Source organism: Lingula anatina, chromosome 4 (genome assembly GCF_051362555.1).
Source record: "Lingula anatina isolate TDL-2025a chromosome 4, LinAna3.0, whole genome shotgun sequence".
NCBI lineage: Eukaryota > Metazoa > Brachiopoda > Lingulata > Lingulida > Lingulidae > Lingula > Lingula anatina.
In genome coordinates this window covers 27,953,459-27,974,298 of record NC_141770.1, presented here as the reverse complement: position 1 = coordinate 27,974,298, position 20,840 = coordinate 27,953,459, and the positions used below count along the sequence as shown (strand labels likewise).

Below are 20,840 nucleotides of genomic sequence, written 5' to 3'. Positions count from 1 at the left end.
CACGTTTGAATACGTCGTACCTGACACTGCGTTTTTCTATTACTTTTTTTATATCACACATTACTGCTGTGTCATTTTGACCCAAGATATCTAAACTTGAAAACAACGTCATTCACATTAAGGTGGGGCGTGCACATTTGTTCACTATCTTGTATCACGTACTCGTAGGACAAAACAAAAAAGAAAAATGGCGATGATAAGCTCCCAAGTGTTTCCTGGTCGTCATTTCTTCATGATATGTTAATTGTACAAATGACAATCAGCACAGCTTCAACAAAAAGATGTAATGCTGATTAATTAATTAATTAAGATAGCTGCTCTTGCTCTCATCACGTTTGCCTCTGTGTGCGAATTACTACGATAAAATCTCAAAACCTCGCTCTAACTTATGAATATTTATAAAAAAAGCAACATGGAACGCCGAGATATCCCTCCGCTAAAATGAACTCATCCATCTGAAGCGACATTTGCATGATTTTAATGATGCTGCGTGCGCCCGAGGACTGCAGCAGACGACACTAGAATACGACGTGGTACTAACAGCTGCAGGACAGCCACGGGTAAGTAGAGTACGTCGCGGTGTTTTGTTTTGATTTTTTTCTCCTTGCTTTTTATAATCTTTACTTCTTATTGGTGTGAGATACATATTTTTGGGCAATATGAATGAAGTTACAAAAAAATTATGAGCATGTTTTACGTAAATAGCTCGCTTTAATAACTTTCGTATATAATAATTTCCATATATAACAGTGAGACACACTGAGATTCGTTCATATTTTAGTAATTTTGTAAAGCTTAATGCAGCCAAACAGCCATTGATATTTCTATGAGAAGAAAGTTACTAATGGACAAAACTTGAAACAGTTTATGCTGCACCCTATAAAGTCGTGAACTCCATTAACGTGTGAAAATCAAGCAAGAGTTAAAAGTCAAGCTCATACCCTGACTATATTCATAACATCATCAGTGTCACGCGAGCCAGACGACATGGGATCTCTATTGCTAAAGAACAAACATAGTGGATTTTTTTTTCTCTGGGATGGACATTAAATTTCTACAGGTAACGACTTAGGGAGAGAATAATAACACAGGTAGATAACGCCGCGGAGAGATACATATCAACGCTTGTTTCCTCGTCCGAAAACTGCTGCTTGGTATCCTACCCAGCAATTTGCATGAATCTTAAACTATTTCCTCTACGATATGTTGTATAAGACATTATGAAGACACACGTGTTTGTAGAGAAATGGATGGAGATGTAAGGTTTAAAACGCTATTCTCTTCCGTATAGAATAGCACGTGTAAAAATATAAACACGACGATGTTTTCAACTTAGTTTTCAATATTTGTTCTTCGCAATGGGAATGTAGAAAGAGGTAATTACTGGCTTATCACCGATGCCATGCAGTTGCTCTTTTGCAGATAACGATTTTCAATCTTACTGAGAGGCCTGCTGTTAAGCATTTGTAAATGTTAAGCATTTGTAAAATAAAATAAAATAAAATAAAACAAAAGGTGCTGTAAAGGAATGACGTGCAAAGTTTCTGTTATTAAATCAATTTTATGCTTATGGTGATTCACAAAAGTGGACAACAAATTAATGCTTCTGCAAATATGCGTATAGGTCACCGTGAAAAAACGAAATAGAAAACATATATTTGTTACTAGGCAAAAGAGAAAGCTTTAATGTTGTTAACATGCCCTGTCGCACATGGCGCTGTTTGAGGTCGTAAAATTAATATGCAGGGATAATGAAGCGAGGCGTGATAAAAATATAAATGCGAAACGTGTCTTCTCTGCATCTGTAACGGTAACTCAACAATTTATCGGCCGATTGCAAAGAAGTCGTTGGGCACTCAGCATGTCGCCCAAGTAACTTCCCCTATGCGTTGAAATACACGAGTGCTTCATATTGCCATATGTATTGTGATCGGCACGACTGAGTTTGATCCTAATGCCGAAAAGCGTGTAGGTCGCTTAGAAGTCGGTCCAAATTGTCCCAGTGTACTTACACCCGGTGTCCAAACCAAGTGTCGCCAGCTGATCACCTCCAGCAGGCCATCTAAGTATAAACAGGATTGTATATATAAAACACGTTATGCAATCGTGATATTCTAGCAGGCTATTAATGACTAAAACAATCTCCCCGGCAGTCTTTGTCTACCTGCTTTTCACCTAGAAATCGCCTAAAATTTAATTAGTTAGAATTTATAACATGGCAAAATGTTGCTGCTGTGAGCTTCAGCATGCCGGTTGCATACTCAACTCTCTCTCTCTCTCTCTCTCTCTCTCTCTCTCTCTCTCTCTCTCTGTGTATGTGTGTGTGTGTGGGGGGGGGGTTAGAGTATGTGTTTGTTTGCGTGTTCTTCTGTATTAACATCATCGTCATGACATATTAAAAATCACCTTGCATGATGCCGCAGTGCACGTTAGAAATCTGTGAGTCAACATCATAGGTAATAAGTCTTCTTAAAACAATAATAGCCCGCGACAACACTAATAGCGTCTTAATTTTGGCAAAGCACGGTGGTTTATACCTTTGATACCAAATAATAATAATAACAATAAAAGGAATGGTAATGGTATTAGGCGAGGGAAAATTGTTTAGTTCATGACATGACAGGTTTAAGAGCTCTAAACTACAGGAAAAGCATAGACAAACATCTTTGGGACCATTCCCAGACCCTACCGCACTTACTATCTCCGGGATTCTCCCTGAGGGTGCATTCCCAGAGATTTAGATCGATCCAGAGATTAAGATTTAGATCGACCTAACTCTCTGGGGGTTCACGCTAAATTGCAGTCAGCCGAGCGCGCACCATAGCTAATTACCCCCTTACAGCTTTTAGAAGGCGGGACAGACGCTTAAGCCGGCTAAGCTAACAGTAATCAAGTGAGACTCCCCACAGGGATAGATCGATCTAAAATCTATGGGAATGGGGTCTTATTTGCAATCAACTTTAGCGGCTTAGCTTCAGTAGGCGTGCCAGACATCTAAGCCGCTGAAGCTGAAGCAGGTTAAAGAGATATCCCTTGGAGATGGATCGATCCTGTTAGATCGATCCGGGTATGGGAATCCAGTCTTTGTCTTTCAAGTTGTTTGTATAAGAATGATGCGAGGCTCGTGATTGGTAACCATTAAGTCACGATGAAAACATTTAATATCTCATCAGTGGCGAAAAAATACATCAGTCTAGGAGGTCACGCGCGGAGGTCACACAGTCGTACTGGTAAGAAATGTGGATGAATTTCGTACGGGATGAAGGCAGTTATATAAGAACAACAACAGCAGCACGAGCAATATAATAATAATAATAATAATAATAATAATAATAATAATAATAATTGAGAATGTGTTTAGATCCAGCGGTTTGAAGGAATGAAATTAACATTAGATACAAAACAGCGACGATAAACATAAGGGAAACATTTCTATACGCGTTCAAAATCCATTTCGTCTTATTTAGTTTGTCTATTTCGTGACACTGCAGATATACCGCACTTTCAGTGGCTGAGTCATATGTTTAATAACAAGGTGGTGTTGACCTATGCTAGAAGTTAAAATATTCTTGACTTCTTTAAAAAAGTCAAACCAGTTAAGAATTCGTGTAAACTGCATTTGTTTAAAACACGAGGACCGGCTCTGTCTGTTCGTGATTTTCACCTTCAATAGTTGAAAACACCTTTTCCTGGCCGCCTTTATTAACAAGATAGAACAGCAGCGAAGGGCGGAATATGAATTGAGAACTGCAAAATCTACATTTGAGATCTGCTACCTGCACAAGGTGCTGGATCTAATGACACATTTGGGAATAAAACTCCCTCTCTTTAACTGTGAAGAAATTATGCACTTGTATCGAAATATAACTGATAAGCGCTTCATGAAGACCGCGTGATTGTTCCTCTACAGTTAATAGTGCAGCGATAGCAGCCGCAGGAAATTTTGTCACAAAGATATTTCCATAAACGTTGAATCAGATATGTGCCTTAAGTATGGGACTTATTAATATGTACCGTTAAATATCGGTATGAAGGGGTCGAATGCTACGAAATTAGGAATAAATGCGTCTACTGTTTATGCTCAAAATCTGCAGGGCCTGCGTCTTATCTTGTGTCGATAATAAGAATGATTTAGTAAATTGTGGTAAAGAGTAAATGCCAGCATTCAAAGCAATGCAGAATAATAACAGACTGAGAGAAGAATAATTAATGAGATCAAATAGAGGGTGCTAACGGAATGTTGGATCATAACAAAATGCTGCTTTAAATATCAGATCCCAGTTCAACTTTTATTTCTGTTGTTTTCAGTAGACCATGTTACACGTGAAAGTAGTGGCACTGCTGACTTTTCTAGCAGTCGTAAGTCAAGGTAAGTTTTCGGTGTGTGTGTGTGTGTGTGTGTGTGTGAGACGATGATGGTAATGGTGTTGATGATAATAAAAATGGTGATATTGCTGCTGTTGATGGTGACAATATTTATATAATTCTAAAATTCATGGAAAATACTCATTAAGGGATACAAATGATCGATTGAGATAAAAAAAAATGTCGTTTTAAAGGAAAGTGTTGTTAAGGTAAAACGCTAGGGATTATTTTAACATACAACGACCACTTTATTAAAAGTTATAAATAAACTCTGGAAACTCTACACAATACCCTTCCTTTATAGACCGAAGTGATAGGTAAACTAACTTGAATAATGAGTTCATGAGATAAGTTCACACTACTTTCTAGTTTTAGGTTGTCACCAAATTTTTGTTTACGAAAATAACCGAAATTTAGTGCAAACCTAACTTCTCATCATTACATTTTAAAATAATTGAACATCTTGTCATTTATCTTAACATCACCTCTATGCTTGCAGATAAACTGATATACTCTCTGATAATAATAATTGCAAATGCTAATTTTGCGGTATTGGAGAAAATTACCACGTGGTATGAAAGTTGTCACAAATGACAATGATTTATCAATTTTGACGTATTGACACCCTAGAAAACTAACCAACTGTTTTGAAAGCTAAACAACTGTTTTGATAACGTACACAACTGAATTCACGACTCACAATTGAAATTTTGAGTATTAATGCTAATTGAAACAATGACAATAAAATAACAATAATAATAATAATGATAAAAAATAATAAAGATATGATAATAAATAAAATTCTTTACACTCCTTAAAGCGACCTCACAGAATGCACTCTAGAACCTCAGTAAAAAGCGACCAGATAACCTTGTTTTACTGTCACTTTGAACTCCCTATCTTCCCGTGGTGCCTGTCACAAACAGGTAGCTTTGATATTCCTAGTGATATGTCACTATAACAACCAGCTGACGCTTTACTCTGTGGTTTGTAAAAGACACAGTATGTATTTAAATCTACCTCCAATCTCTTATTTTAATATGTTAAAACATACCCTTTTTGGTGACATGTAATTATTATGGATTTAAGTGTTATTTTTATCTTTTCCCGTCGGTTTTGAAGGATGTACGGGTATATCTGAAATCTTCTACATTTGAATTTTTTGAGAAACACGATTTGTCGAATAACATGACAAACTTGATTAAGGCTATTAGTTCTTTAATCTGATGTCTTGTTTTGGATCCTTGTATTTGTACTCTAATTCACTTAGCACACATGTTAAATGTGTTGGATAAACAATCATAGTGAAGGTTTCTTTAATTAAAGATTAGGTAGTGAATTGTGTGGGTGGAATGCGGCATCTCTCTCTCTCTCTCTCTCTCTCTCTCTCTCTCTCTCTGATATGGATATTTGAATATATATCTTTAAGCTAGTGTTTGTTTTTTAAAAAACATTTCCGTTATATATGCTAATTAAGTTTAAGTTGATTTTTTGTGTTCAAGAAAACCGTTATAATCATTAGTATATGCACATTTCGTTGGTATATGTGTAATCTTTCTACCTACACTTGACATCAATCTGTTAAAAATAATTCATTTCTACTCCTAGGGTGGACTGAACAATTTAGCCCATTCGCAGATGGCATTCCGCAGCCACCAAAACCAGAAGATGTCGCCACTGATGACGCCACAGATGACGCCACTGCTGACATCCCCACCATAGTGGTGGCGCCACAGGTCAGCTCTCAAGACCAACCAGAACCACAGCAAATGGTGGGAACAGGGGAAGATTCCACACCCGCTGAACAGAATGCCGAGACACCAGCACAGCAGTTGACTATCACAGTGAACGGAGCGCCGGTCATGCCCGTCTTTCCCGTGCCTCCAAACCCCGACACTACCAACCAGGGCCCCTTCTTTCCAAGAATGCCCCTTCCTCCAACTCCAGAGAGAGTCCAGCCTGATCAAGACCCGGAAGAAACAACCCAGGAAGACAGCCAGCCCGAGGACAACCAGCCAATCCCGATTGTTGTTGTCCCAGAGGCCGATGACAACCAAGACGTTCCCGTCCCAAGTCAGGATGACACTCCAATTAGCGCCCCTAGCAGTACAGGATTCAGTGACCCCAGACGACCACTCCTTGGCGGAGACGATAACCGCAGGCGAGGGCCCTTCCCGCAGCCGTTTATGCCTAACAACATGGCCCCTCAACCCTTCCCCTTCATGATGGGACCAGCAGCTCCACCTGCCGGTGCAATGCCTCAGATGCCACCCAACCCGTTCCTCCAACCTGATCAGAATGACGAGGACAGCCAGCAGCCTCAAGAGCCTCAACACAACCAAGAAGCTGACGAGAGTGAAGGCCCACAACAGACACCCCAAATCATGGCTAATCTTCTGGGACTAATGTTCGGTTTAGGCAGTAACACCAATGTCTCTCCTGATCGTCACCTCACTCACCCACAAGACCAGAGCCACGACGACACCAACCAACAACAACCACCAGTTTTCCAGAGAGGAGATAACCAGGAGGTGCCATTCCCGTTCCCGTCAGGTCGTCCAAACCAGTCTTTCCCTACGCCCCAAAGGGGACACGGTATGGCTATGATGGGCGCCCCTGCTTTCCCGGGTCCGTTTGGCAACCAGAACGACGATACACCCAGGCCATCTTTAATCATGAATCCATCAGACCAGCCGCTGAGAAGACCGTTCAATTCTCCAGACAGCAATATGCCGGGAATCCCGAATGTCCCAGGAATTTTCATTGACATGATGGCAATGCAACCACATCAACAGCAACAACAGCAACCAGATGCCAATAACAATCATCAGCCACAAGGCCACGGATTTAACATGATCTTTGACATCAGCCCCGAGCACTCCCCTGAACCCGACCAACAGCGCCCCCTGGAACAACTTCCGGAAGGAGCATTCAAAACTTTCTTGATGCACGTTGGTGTTCCTCCCCAGACCGGACCCCATGGTTTCCAGCCACAGGAGCAGCCACGCCCGTTTGGCCCCCAGGCTCCGCAAATGGAATCTTACGGCCCACCGCCAGGTCATCTGAGGAAAATGCCAGGCCAGAGAGGGCCACACGGCAATATGTTCATGAATGGGCCAAGACACGAGATGAACAGAGGCATGGGCATGATGATGATGATGCCTTTAGGACAAGACGGTCTCCAACAGCGCAACCCAATGGAGATGAACCCACCAAACTTCGGGCATCATCAACAGATGCCTCAACAGCAAAACGGGAGATTCCCAGCTCCACAGCAAGGCATGCCTGCTCCTCAACATGAAATGCAGATGCCACAGCACAGTATCCCTGCTAAACAACAGCAAGCACATGGAATGCCAGCTCAGCAACACGAAACAGACACGCCCCAACAGCAACCAGGCATTGACATGTCACATGGTCTGAGGATGCCAGGTCCACGACCAAGGGGGATGGTCATGGGTGGTCGCCCCCTGCCGAGCGTGCTCGTCTACGAGAGACTTTCCCACGTTACCTTCGCGTCACGTCGCCGCGAACAGCAGCGCCAGCAGATGCTACCACCACCTGGTGGTCCGCGTATGTGGTTTATGAAACCGAGACCACAGCCTCTGTTCAACTTCCCTCTCATGCCACCAATGAGACCAGCCAAGAACTTCATCCCCAATGCCGGGTTCGACACTCCTGTCCACGGAGTCCCACTCCCCAAGTTGCCAATTCTCTCCCATGCCCCCCACAGCGGTGCCCCCACCAACCCCGTGTGCTACCTGCCCATGGAGGTGGGCACCTGCACTGGAACCATGTTCAGATGGCATTACAATGAGAAGAGTGGCATCTGTGAGCCGTTCATGTTCAGCGGGTGCGGCGGAAATGCCAATAATTTCGAAACCGAGGAGGCTTGCAGTAATGTCTGCTGTGGTAAGTACAAGTGGAATGTTATACACGCCTTGAAATCAATAGGTTTATAGCTCATCATATATTTGGCGACCATTCAAAACCAGCAAAAGCGACTGTAAACCATGAATATTAACTTGTACATTCTAGGATAATACAGGTACTTAAGTTCGTGCCCACGATTGTCTTACGATTATCTAAGCACTCCCCAAATACCTATTTAACAATTATTTTAAAATTTCATTTCAACATTAAGACCACGTTGATGTGCCAGACGTTGACGTGCCAGCCCCAGTTGATGTGCCAATTGACCAGGGAGATAGCAAAGATGACGTCAGCGGTACCGCTATCGGACAGCCCGAACCTCCAAGTGAAAAACCAGAGGCACCTGCTGAGCAGAAGCCAGCACCCAAGGTGAGAATCATAACTATTTTTTTTTTTTTTTGGATTGAAAGTAGTGTGAGAGTTGTAGAGCATGAAGTAGTGTATCCCCAAAGCTACTCTAATTCGGGTACATATTGATATATGTTCAATGGTGACGTCCGCTTAATCAACACGTAGTTAAAAAAACGTCGACTCTGTATAAAATAGAGGCAAAAGGAGTTGGGCTAATGTCATTTTGAGTACGGAATAACGTACGCGGCACCTCTTCGTTCGCACAATTTTACAGCATGCCATGATAGTTTTGATAAATTCTAACAATGAATATATTTCAGGCAAAGCCTGTTGAAGAGATCCCCACTGTAAAAACTGCTGAGCCAGAGAAGCAGCCTGAATCTAAGGTGGTCCTGGAGGAGAAGACCTCTCCAGCCGCTGAGGAGGAGACCATTAAAGAGGATGTCAAGGGTACAGAACGCACATCTTAATAGTCTTCCTTGAATTTAGATAAAAATTTGTTTAAACCGACAAAATGAATTCACTGAAAAAACTGTTTTTATGTGCTATGCAACTTTACTTTTTAATGACAGCTTTTCAACTGATTTTTTGTTAATTATGATATACTTTATTTTGAAATTAAAATTTACAGGGTATCAATTCGATTTGTGACTCCCTTTTGTTTGATCATGGAAGTATATGTGTAGATATACTTCCATGGTTTGATTAACTCCTATTTGTTATATAATCATCGGTCATTTCATATTTAGAAGACAAGATGGCCGCCGAGAGCCAGCGTGCAGGAGAAGAGCAGGGTGATCACGTGGTTATGACGACATACAGCTGGGCTCACAATCTGGAGTACGCCACCATCATTGCTGTGGTCTGTGTGGTGGCACTTGCCGCCTTGGCGCTGATCATCCTGACAGCCGTGGTAAGTACTGACTCCGACTCAAGAGAGAGGCGGGGAGGGGGGGGGGACGAAAGTAAAGCTGAACAAGGTACCCTCTGATTTCAAATAACATCTAGGACTAAGGTTCTGTTCGAATTCTCAAGATGCTTAATTACCTCCCAACCTACATGTACTCAAGTATAACACTAACGCAGAGAAGCAGGGAAATATATGCTGTTAAAAAAGTACCACGGTGAAGTGTTTTCATACAACTCCAGTACATTTCATGTTATAAATCATATGTTTTTCATTTTAATTTGAACCAACATAAAACGTTGTATTAAGATATAGTTTTGATGGTATCTACCTTAAATACATACCTCATGTTTTCTCGTGTCTTATATTTTTAGAAATGCATGAAAAGTGGAAAAGTGAGCAAGAAGGAGAAAGCGATGGAGGTATGTAACCACTCTGCTCTTAGCTCAGATAGTACCTACTGACAAACACACTACATCTCACTACAACCACTATATGATGTACAGAAGGTGAACTGTTCACATTACTCCAATACATTGTTAAAGGGATAATAACTCTTCGTTTTGGCCAAAAAATGAATTTTCCTAGAGTAAACAACAATTTTCTCGTACTTTCCAATGCTTCATGAATCCATTTTTACATTCAAAATTAGTCCTTGGTTTTTTCTAAAACGTTTGGTTTTTTGTTAGATATCAGAATAATAGCTATAACTGCTGTTTTTGTGGTAAAGCAGAATATATTATATTTCTATGAGTTGTTCACAATGTATTTATTGTGAAATATAGATATCATACGAAGAGTTATTATCCCTTTAATGTTCCTTAGTCAATGCTGTATTCCCGCCACTAGCTCTGTATGCCAAGCGTTTTCTTGAGGGATACAAAACTTTGTTAGAGGTACCATATATTGTCCGCTTTTGAAAATGTCCTAACGTCACTTATATTTCTCAATTAACACCTTAAAATCACAAAAAAACTTCAGATCTGATGTCAATAGTGCCTTGAAATGTACATGGAGATATGGCGGTCAATGACTGGTCAGACATAAAGATTATTTTAATTTTTAAATTATTCAATAAGATATGGTACAAGACAGCCCCTCCTTGTGTAGGGACGGGTTAATTAATGATTCTTGAATTTGAGAAAATTGTTTCTTTTTTTTGTCTGGGGGAAGTTCTATTGTAGGGAAAATCATGTATAGGATACGTTTATGAAGGTCCTACGATATTTGTCAAGTGTCTCTTTCTTTCCAGGCCATTCTAAGAGCCCATCTCCACAACGACCTTCCAAAACTAGTCGTGACCTCCGAGGTCGCCCCGGTCCACGAGAAGAAAGAGCCAATCCATTCCAATGACGAGAAGGAAAAGGAGGCAAACGCATAGATAAACAGCGTTTGAAAATGGCGCCACGCCGCACTGAGTTAGGGGGGAGATTTATATCCACGATTTGCTTATCGACTGTCGATGTTTTTAAAAAAGGAGCATAGGTGGAAGAAGAAACGAAATATACACTTATTTGGATTTACGTAATTTCGGCTGCATTTATCGTTTCAATCATTTTGATATTGATATTTTTTTGGAATAAAACGGTAAATCAAAAGTCTGAACCGGTGATGTCTTTATGTGAAGTCTTTGTGTTTGTACGTCTTGTAAATACGTTTATCTGAAAGCTAATATCCAAATTACGCACATATATATTATCTTTAATGGACATTATAAAGAATAAGATCCAATTCTTATGTAACAAAGGTTGTGATTAAAAACACATTAAATAACTCGTATTTTGCTTTCCATATAAAAAGGAAATAAACAGTCAAAAGTGATTTCATCTTATTTTTTCCATGCATAGCCTACACTATTCACTGTCTATACTGTTTGTTCTATGAAATTTCAATTGGAAATTTTGATTTGATTTGATTTTTAATACTTAAAATGTGAATTATATATTAAATATATAATATACAATAAATACACAGATGACACAAGAAAGCTAAAAACACTGATTTCCAATGTGGTCTAAAAGGGAGCGATCACGTGAATAGAAATAATAAGAGTTTTAGACTACTTATTGAATAAAACATGTTTTATAAAACATAAAAGGCTCAGCCTCTTAACTTCTGAGCCGATCAAAAAAAAAAAATTCTGACTAAACTTAAACTGATATCTACTAATGGCATATTTTATATGCCTGGAAGCACGTTTCACTGGACTATACTCGAGTATAAAAGATGTTTTCACTAAAAAACCACAGAAGGTAACTGAAATGACATGCAGCGCTGGATCTTGTATTAATGTTATGCCATTTGGTCGAAATTGGAGGATACATAATTTGGAGTGTTTCCCTGTGAGCAGTTATAAACCAGATTTAGTAACACGTACCAGTACACGTTATTCCACATTCAACAAGTCAACCAGTTCCATCTCATAAGCGATGAAATACACTGTATTTAATGGCGGTACAGTTAAATTATTTTGTTTTTTGTAGACTTGGAAATAAACTGGTGATTGTGGACCAAATACGTGCTACATACACTAAATAAATGATTGGTTGTGCGTGTGTGTCCGTGAGCACGCGAGCGCAAGAGAGAAAAAATATTCATATTTTACCTTTTATTTGGTCTGCAGTGTTCGTGTACTCTTCGGCTCTGTCACGTGACCTTGACTGAACACTGCGGTATGCAGAGAACATTAGTATGGGACTGGGGTATCTATTTATATGGTAATTTAAAGCACAAGTTTGCTAAAAAAAGACTGAGCGTAGGTCAGCGATAACTGTTGTACTACAGGTGCAGCAATAAAGACTAGAAAGAAAATAGGGTAGGTCGTTTATATTTATATTGTCTAAACATTTCAGGATGTGAGGAAAAGTGGTATTTTTGGCTTATAATCAGGGGGATGGAGAGGTCATTGGACAATGGTTTGTGTGAGGGGGAGGGAGGGGATCTAGGGCACCTGATCAGTGGGTATATAAGTAGATTAGCGCACCTGTCTCCTCGGTGGTCTAAATGAGATAATTTGCATATGTTACTTAGAACAAAGTGATTAAAATTCTTGTACTTATTGTAAAAGGAAGTTTGCACATACAAAGATGCCAAAAATGCCCAAGCAATACTAAATCCCAAAGATGATTGTAAACATCAGATTGAAAAAAAGTCAAAGTCATCCTAGGAAAGTACTACATATGTAGTAGTCATTCAAGTGTAGTAAATATAGGTCTACAACGATGGCCATTATACGCACCTGTAAAACCGACTTATCAGAGCATTAAAAAGAAAACAACTGTTCATTGTGGCAGGAAAAGTGCCAAATGACGGATATTCCGGGGTAAACAACGACTTTCTCATACCTTCTTATGGTTAATGAATCCGTTTCGAGAGTCAGAGTTAGACGAGAGATTTTTGGTGTGTTTTTGGTATTTATTTCTTAAGAGATTAGGGTACCCATCTATGAAGGTTCAGGTGTTCCGATGGCAAGATTTCAGAATAATTGTGATTACCACCGCTTTAGTGGTAAAAATGGAGTTTTTAATAGTTTTTTGTGTTCTTCACAATGTTTTTATTGTGGAATTTAGAATCTTATATAAACAGTTGTTATCCCTTTAAGTAGGCTATAACTTTCGGTCTCAATGTTAAGTCTGACTTTTGACTTTAGTTCTTAGATGAAGCCGGGTCCTCCATCCTCACACGCTTCCTTCACTGTAGATGATACATGTAATACGGGAATACTACACTGAAAGTCAAGTTTAAAACAGGTTTAAAACAGGTTTAAAAGGTTTTAAAAATTTTTAAAAAGGCCCCTGGAAACAGTATCCATTACGCAATGAAGGCTGCAGACAGAGAGTACAATAAGATTTGAACAATTTGTATTTTAGCTATTTGTATTTGTGCATCACTGTGCCAAGGCCGTAACCTGGATTTTATTCACCGGTAGGTACACTATGACAGTCCCCGCATTGACGAGTCATTGTGTTGGTGACATGTTAAAGGTGCGCGTCTGTAAAAAGGGATAGATACCGCAGTAAACATATCAGCTTACATTGGGTTAAGTATCTCCCAGCAGGCACCCACTTAATGTTTAATACTTGTTTGTGCAGGCTATAGAACACCCAGTTAAGACCCCTGTTGACCGCGGGAGCGTCCCATACCTGCCATGGAGACAGAGACCAGTGACAGGAAAGGCTTGACCACAGCCACTGGACGTAAGTTTAATGATAATTATATTTACATGTATTCTTGCAACTGAAAGTTGGATTGTGCATGTACTGTAAAAGAGTGATAAAAGTGTCATTAAAAACATGAAAGAACAATCCACTGAGTAAAATATTCAATAAATGTGTCACTATAGAATAGATAAATTACATAAAAAAGCATTGGCCAAATATGCTAACGAGACTGTTGGTTTAGACATGGTTCGTTTGGACCAAGAATCGGGCATAATGTGTCGGAATAAGATAGTAGGTGAGACTATATAGTGTCTCAGGCTGTCTGACGGGAAGATTTATTTCAATTCAGGAAAATCCTCTTCAGAACACAGTATACAGGTTAACTACTTGCAAATGTTGATATAAAGACCAACAGATAACTAGAACTCACGGGAGTCATGGTATATTATTTACAGCATCAAACTTAGTCTTGTGGATCATCATCATCGTTTGCGCAACAATCGCATTCGTCGCACTCATCATCGCCGCTGTTGCGCTCTCAAGACCCGCCACCCCGAGTGTCGTCGTGCAGAGTGCAGGTGACTCCGTCAACGCTGCTGCCGGCTCCCAGACAGGAAGTGACGTCATGAGTTCCACGAAGACGGTGGGCGGGGTTCCCATACGAAACGATTTCCCGGGGAGAATATGGACCATCGCCATAGGACATGATTACGGGGCGCATGAGTATATGTAAGAGGGGTGGGGTGTGGGTTTTTGCCAGTAGAGGGGGGCGGGGAGGAGGGAAATGGGGGTTGGAGGGGCCATGCCATACTTATTTATTTATTTATTTATTTATTTATTTATTTATTTATTTATTTATTTATTATTTTAGTTTTTCCTCTTACACTGTACGTGTTTCTGGATCAAACTATATACACAAGGTACATATATGACGTTTGGAAAAAGTTCTTATTACTTATAACAATCATCAAACGGTGTATTCGTAAATATTTCCCAGAAAAGTTTTTTAAACTTTAGTATGTAATTATAAATATTTCCTTCACTTTGCAGTGATACGTCAGGTGTGTTGGCTGGTTTTCATCATGACCTTATCGCAGCAGGTAAATACATTGGCTCCATAGAGTTTTGATGCGGGAAACTTCCCACTGAGTGATGGTTAGTAGTGTGTTTGATACAAATTTAAATGCAAACTTCCTTTTGCAGCTAAAAACTTAGTGCTTGATTTCTAACGAAGTTCAAGTCACGTATCACGCACTCTAAAATGTAACAATATGACATATATATATACCAATGACGTCCAATGCTATTCACTTACAAAATTTCCTTTTATTTTGTCGTCCATTTTCTCTTCATGCTCTGTTTAGGCGACGTCGAAGCTAAGACGAAATTTTAGAAGTCAAGTTGGCTCTATCCCCCCTAAAATTTTGCCCTCTGACAATTCTCTTTTCCAAAAATGCAGTCGCCACTTATAGGCCTCTGTAAGAGACCATTCCCAGACCCTATCATACTAACTTTGGACCGAACTACATGTATCTCCCAGGGGATTCTCGCTTAATTGCAATTAACTGGGGTGGCTTAGATATCTGTCACGCCTGCTGAGGCTGATGGGGGGTCATTAACTATCGTTTAGCAGCTTTAGTGGGCGTCCCAGACGTCTAAGCCGCTTGGGTTGAAAGCAATTTAGCGAAGGACCGATCTGTGGAGATGGACCGATCCTGTTAGATCGATCTAAGGCTGGGAACCCTGTCTAATTGTTTTTTGTTTCCAGTGTGTGGTGCGGCTCAAATGAATTGCTATACCATCTGGGACCCTTACTCCAACTGCTGGATGTCCGAGGCAGGTCAGAGGTCATCTGGTGGGAAGGGTGAGTTCTGAGGTTTAAAGTTTTGGTCAGTGCTCTGGCGTTGATTTTACAGACAGATAAAAATACGAATAAGATGAATCAGCAAAGCACTCAGAGAGCGTAGACCTCCTCCAAAACATCTCAACTCTCATTATAATCTATCATGATCAATTAATTAATTAATTAATTAATATATGGATCTGATCATAAACACCAATTGTTACACATGTGTTACAATTCCAGGTCTCCACGCCAAATGGTATGACGCCTGCACGGGATGGTCAGCGAATATTGACAGAATTGGCACGTTTTCCTTCTCCAACGCCTTCAGCCCCAAATCCAGGTCGTTCTTCTACACCAAACCAGGGTCCAACTTTAATGCCTTGGATATCAGGAACAAGAAGATAGGTGGGTGGTTTTATAGTTTGGTAGAATTAGAAACTTTTCACATCCACCGGGACTCTGAATTGGTATGGGCTGGTGTACGTGTTGTTAACGATAGTCCTAGAAATGGAAGTCCGGGATCCAAATGCTAAGCACAGGTTAGGGTTATCCGGAGTATTGGGGTTTGTACACGGGACGAATATGTCACCTGTACAAAGTAATCGGGAACAGGCTACGGTGCCTAGCGGACTACCATTCCTGACACACCGGACCACTTTGAGAGGTGCTTAATACGTGTTTCCAATAACGTGGCACTACGCTACAGGAGTTCGAGTCCCTCTCTGTTACTTGTTCTCCACACGTTTGCTTTCGCCTGTTTAGTTATGTGGCGAGTATGGGGTGTCTGCTTAGGAGACTCTCTTACAAGATAGTCAGGATGTTAAGTTGTCGATTTTTTAAAGTGGGACAGTCCAGTTAAAGACATCCAGTGTACAATTTAAATCCCTTTCAAAGTGCTTGGGTCGCTCCTCGTTAAATTTGTATGAGGACAATAAAATTTTTAAAACATAATATGACGGATAAATGGCGTTAATCGTTATCGGAAAAATAATCATATTTGCAGTCCTTTGCCAACCTCTGTATCGGTAGTCAGCCATCTTGACACAATATGAAGATAGTGTCTTTCAAAGCACGAGAGTCTCACGATATCTTGAAGTCTAGGCAATAGAACGAATGGCCTATCTGCAAAAAAAGAAAGCAAGCGCGCGTTTTGATCTTTGGCTTTTTCAGAAATTGTTACCTAGTCATGGCGAGTATCAGGGGAGGAAGGTTGAAGGTCGGTAAATCGGGGGGCCGGTTAGCCCGTTAGATATGAGTTTTGGCGTGAAAGTCAAATTTTATTCTTTGATGAACAGTATCACTTTGTTCTGGAAACTATACTAGTCATCATATCAAGACTTGGTAAGCCTGTGTCGAAAGAAACAAAAGCTTCGACTTCCCTGACGATTTAGCGGAGGTAGGATAGAAGGAGGGAGGGAGAAAGGAAGGTCTGACGTCATATTTCAGGTCGAGGCTATACAATGTACTGTACAGTATGTACATCTACACCTGTAACTGCAATGAGTCTCGCCAGAAACCGAGATACTAGATAACTTCAGCTCCGCTATAACTGCTGATTGAAGACACTATGTACAGTGTATGACAAAGAAGATGAAAAAACATACTGGACTGTATACAAGTGATAAGAACGTTTCTTGTAACGAAAGACAATAATTTTATACCAACCAGCAGATCTGTATTGACGTGGTTGAAGATTGTCATTGAAGATACCCTATATCGTAAAGCACCAACTCTCATTCCAGCTGTAGATTGAACAGATCATAAACAAAATATCTTTCTCTCCAGGGTTTCTGGACGGTTGGTCGGAAGATGAGAAGTGTGTTGCCAGACAAAGCGCCATACAGGGCAAGATACTGGCCAAGAATCAGATAGTGTATGTGACCGCCATTAAGGATATGCTGGATATAGTCACAAACAGCACTGTAAGTATAGACAAAATTGATTTATGGCCGGCCTCTTTTTTCGTTACTAGATTTGATTATTTGTATATACACGTATATGTGCTTAATTTATTTTTTATTACTTGTGAAAAAAATTAGTTTATTGGTCTATTCGTTTGTTTGTTTGTTTGTTTGTTTAATTGAGTAATTTTATTTAGTTATCTGCTTATTCATTTGTCTATCTACCAGTCAAATAAACCAACCGCTTACCTATTTATTTCTTTATGAAAACAACATATTGATAATTAAATCCAGGCACCCACTGAAAGCATGCTGCGCCGTACCGTTTGCTTATCAGCACCTTTATTGTTTTCATCTTTTTCATCTACAAATTTCCTTTTGAAGAATACTCTGCTTCTCCTTAGTCTGGAGAAATGCAACATACTGATGTGAATAACTTAATTCCTTAACCTAGGTAGATGCCCTGTTCGCCGGAGATCACTCATTTGACCGTCACGTTGCCGCCGGAACGCTCGCCAAGTTGACAGGGTCCGAATTTAGCTGTCGTCTGCGAGGAAACTCGATGATGACCAGAAAAGACAGTGCCTTCATCATGCACTGGAACACTGGTTTCCAAAAGATCGTCTCCAGCGGGATGTTCAAGAAGTTGTGTCAGCGAGCCAATGACACACACGGTATGCTTTCTTTCTTGCTTTCTTTTTCCTTCATTTGTTTTTATTTGTAAGTATGGTTTCATTCAAATATAATGCGATATATATTCTTCTTGCTGTGACCCTTTCAAGTAAACTAATATACAACCAAACAAACAAACAAATGAAGAGTTAAATAGGCACATTTTAAATAGAGATAAATAGACATGACCATCTTCCACTTATTTCTAAACTCGGTTACATCACACGGCTCGGGCCATCTCTCTCTCTCTCTCTCTCTCTCTCTCTCTCTCTCTCCAATAAAATCAGTCATCGTACAAACTCTGAAACTCTTTTTAACTTACAGACGATACAATCAGTAAAATTAAAGCAAAATCCTCATATCTTGATTATTCTTTTAAATCAGCAGGACTGAGCTTCTAAATTATAACAAAATGAGACAGAGCTCTGTGTGGTTTCTAAGTCGTTTTTCTCTTCGTTTTAGCCTCAGACGAGAGAGGAAGGGTAAAGTGCGTGGACACCTAGAGGCGCGATAAAGTCACTGCTGGTAGCCAACTAATCTGCACAGACTACGAATATAAGTGACTTTTTATGTACAGACACAGGTGTGTCTGTACATATAGCCATCACCTGCGTCTGTCGTCGTCGCCGTCGTCGCCGTCACCGTGCACTTTCACCGATAATACGATAAGTGGAAACCGTTTACCTTTCGGTTTGAAACTTACAGAACTGATGAATATTCATGAAACGCAGGTTGAGTTCGAAAATCAGCATGATCGGGCCATTTTTTCAAAAGGAATGGTGTTTTTTCTCTTATTTTCAGCATATACGCAACAAAAATATCCCAATTCCATTCAAACTTTTAATCTAGCTTTATTAACATGATATAAATAACCCCATTGAGTTTGAGGATTATATGGCACTGTTAATCATCTATAGCTTTAATGTTGGCATTGCACAAAACTAATTTTCTCTTGTAAATTTATTTGCAAAATTAAACACCATTTACCTGCATAATTATCACTGATTCCTAAGTATGTGGCACTGTTAATTTAGACTTCAAAACTGTATCTGGTAGAGAGCTAAACCTATGGGAGTTTACAGGGAAATCTTGTGTGTAAAACATGTGTGTTTTATGCAATCTTATTTAATGACCACTTGAAACTTAATTGGGTAAGTGACTTAATAGCTCTGAACTAAGCTGGTGATTACCCAAGGGACAATTACAGACTGACCAAACTAAACGTAGTGAATGACAAACTGCAGTGATATTAGTTTATATCCATTTTTGACGCTTTATTACACAATACACAATAACAGGTTTACCATCATTTTTATATAATCAACTAACAATATTGTTAAATGCAGAAAATGTCCAAATAACACTTTCACATGTCTAATTAGTTCAATAATGAGACTGTTAACATGCCTAAGAATCAAATCTGATGAAAAACTATCACATACACAAAAAGCGTAACTTCATCAAAACTGAACTGATCAAGCCGATTTTCAAACTTAACCTGTATTTTAGAAAGATTGATCACTTCAGTTATTTTCAAGACACAAGGCTTATCGGTTTTCCTAGAAATGTGTTATCAGTGTTGTATATATGGCAACAAAAAAAAAACATAACTTTTGTAAAAATGGCCTGAACAAGCTGATACTCGACCTGTATTTTAGTAAGAAAGATCACTTCTGAGAATTTCATGACAACAGGCCGATCTGTTATCCTTGAAATGTGTTATCAATTTTGTGTTTTCTTTTTAATTTTTTTTTTCAAACACTAATATTTTCAAGATGTAACTTTTAACTCCCATCTACCTGAATATCTGTACATTTTCTGTATTTCCACATAAGTAATAGTTTCGGTGTTTATATCTTTAAACATTATGTAATAATATTTTATGCACTGTCATCATTTTTCACATAGTGGGATTTTCAATATGTGAATTTGAACTCTCATAGTCCTGACACTGTAATCGTATTGACCGTATTGCCTGATTTGAATGATAAAAATTTAGTGTTGATTGACCGTGCTTTTATAAGCAATATTTATTTTGACATCACAACTAACAAAATGACCTTTTCCGTCATCTTTATTTTCTGCTCTTTGTCTGTACATTTGACAGCTTTGCTGCTTTGTTTTTATTTCCATTCAACAAGCGTCAAGCAATTCATTTGTCTCACAGTGTTTATAATTTATGTCATTTGATGAAGACCTTTGAAGTTGTTTTGAACTACCAGTATATTGCATAGATAGGTATAGCCTGTATGCCACATTAAAGGCATCCAGGTCTAAGCTTTAAGCCTGCTATCAAGCTGGCAAATAGTGTGGAAATATAACGAGCTTTTTTCGCATACATTTCTATTCACTACAGTTTCAGTACACCTATTATTCTTATTCTTTCCTTATAATTTTCGGAAGAATTATAACAGGTATGGATGAAAAGAGTCATCATATCCGATAAAATCCTTTTAAAAATACGGCCTGAGTAATAAGATCATTAATGGAAAATATTAAAAGCATATTTTTTAAGCAAAATGTGAACAAATGAACCTTTGCACGTAGAAGTAGCAGGGTTGAATGAAACATGAAAACATCGAGTGATTAACTGAAGTTCGTAAATGATTTCAAGAAGAAAAAAGACATGGTTATCTTCCTGCTGTCCCAAGACGAATCGTGTGCCTTCAGAACGTTCAGAAGGTTAAACTACATGTACATACATC

At 39.4% G+C, this 20,840-nt stretch overlaps 2 protein-coding genes across 2 annotated transcripts; both read left to right on the top strand.

The window, feature by feature from the left end:
- Positions 1 to 486: 486 nt before the first annotated feature.
- LOC106169063 (uncharacterized) lies at positions 487 to 11,377 on the top strand. Its single transcript, XM_013548357.2, has 8 exons — positions 487 to 560; positions 4,312 to 4,369; positions 5,974 to 8,277; positions 8,510 to 8,667; positions 8,970 to 9,099; positions 9,399 to 9,562; positions 9,931 to 9,978; positions 10,809 to 11,377. The coding sequence occupies exons 2-8, from the start codon at positions 4,315 to 4,317 to the stop codon at positions 10,935 to 10,937; spliced, it is 2,988 nt and encodes a 995-aa protein (XP_013403811.2). The 5' UTR covers positions 487 to 560; positions 4,312 to 4,314; the 3' UTR covers positions 10,938 to 11,377.
- Positions 11,378 to 12,211: 834 nt separating this feature from the next.
- Positions 12,212 to 20,473, top strand: LOC106169072 (uncharacterized). The gene is made up of 9 exons (XM_013548378.2): positions 12,212 to 12,371; positions 13,648 to 13,752; positions 14,172 to 14,445; positions 14,767 to 14,816; positions 15,485 to 15,580; positions 15,803 to 15,967; positions 17,348 to 17,484; positions 17,918 to 18,137; positions 18,598 to 20,473. The coding sequence occupies exons 2-9, from the start codon at positions 13,704 to 13,706 to the stop codon at positions 18,636 to 18,638; spliced, it is 1,032 nt and encodes a 343-aa protein (XP_013403832.2). The 5' UTR covers positions 12,212 to 12,371; positions 13,648 to 13,703; the 3' UTR covers positions 18,639 to 20,473.
- The last annotated feature ends 367 nt before the right edge of the window (positions 20,474 to 20,840 follow it).

What these genes read in the sequence shown, in the direction of transcription:
- LOC106169063 (XM_013548357.2), top strand. Translation starts at nt 4,315, where the DNA reads ATGTTACACGTGAAAGTAGTGGCACTGCTGACTTTTCTAGCAGTCGTA. An exon ending in AGCAGAAGCCAGCACCCAAG is followed by an intron (nt 8,668 to 8,969) that starts GTGAGAATCATA and finishes AATATATTTCAG; the next exon opens with GCAAAGCCTGTTGAAGAGAT. An exon ending in CATTAAAGAGGATGTCAAGG is followed by an intron (nt 9,100 to 9,398) that starts GTACAGAACGCA and finishes TTTCATATTTAG; the next exon opens with AAGACAAGATGGCCGCCGAG.
- LOC106169072 (XM_013548378.2), top strand. Translation starts at nt 13,704, where the DNA reads ATGGAGACAGAGACCAGTGACAGGAAAGGCTTGACCACAGCCACTGGA. An exon ending in TACGGGGCGCATGAGTATAT is followed by an intron (nt 14,446 to 14,766) that starts GTAAGAGGGGTG and finishes TTCACTTTGCAG; the next exon opens with TGATACGTCAGGTGTGTTGG. An exon ending in GCGAGCCAATGACACACACG is followed by an intron (nt 18,138 to 18,597) that starts GTATGCTTTCTT and finishes TCTTCGTTTTAG; the next exon opens with CCTCAGACGAGAGAGGAAGG.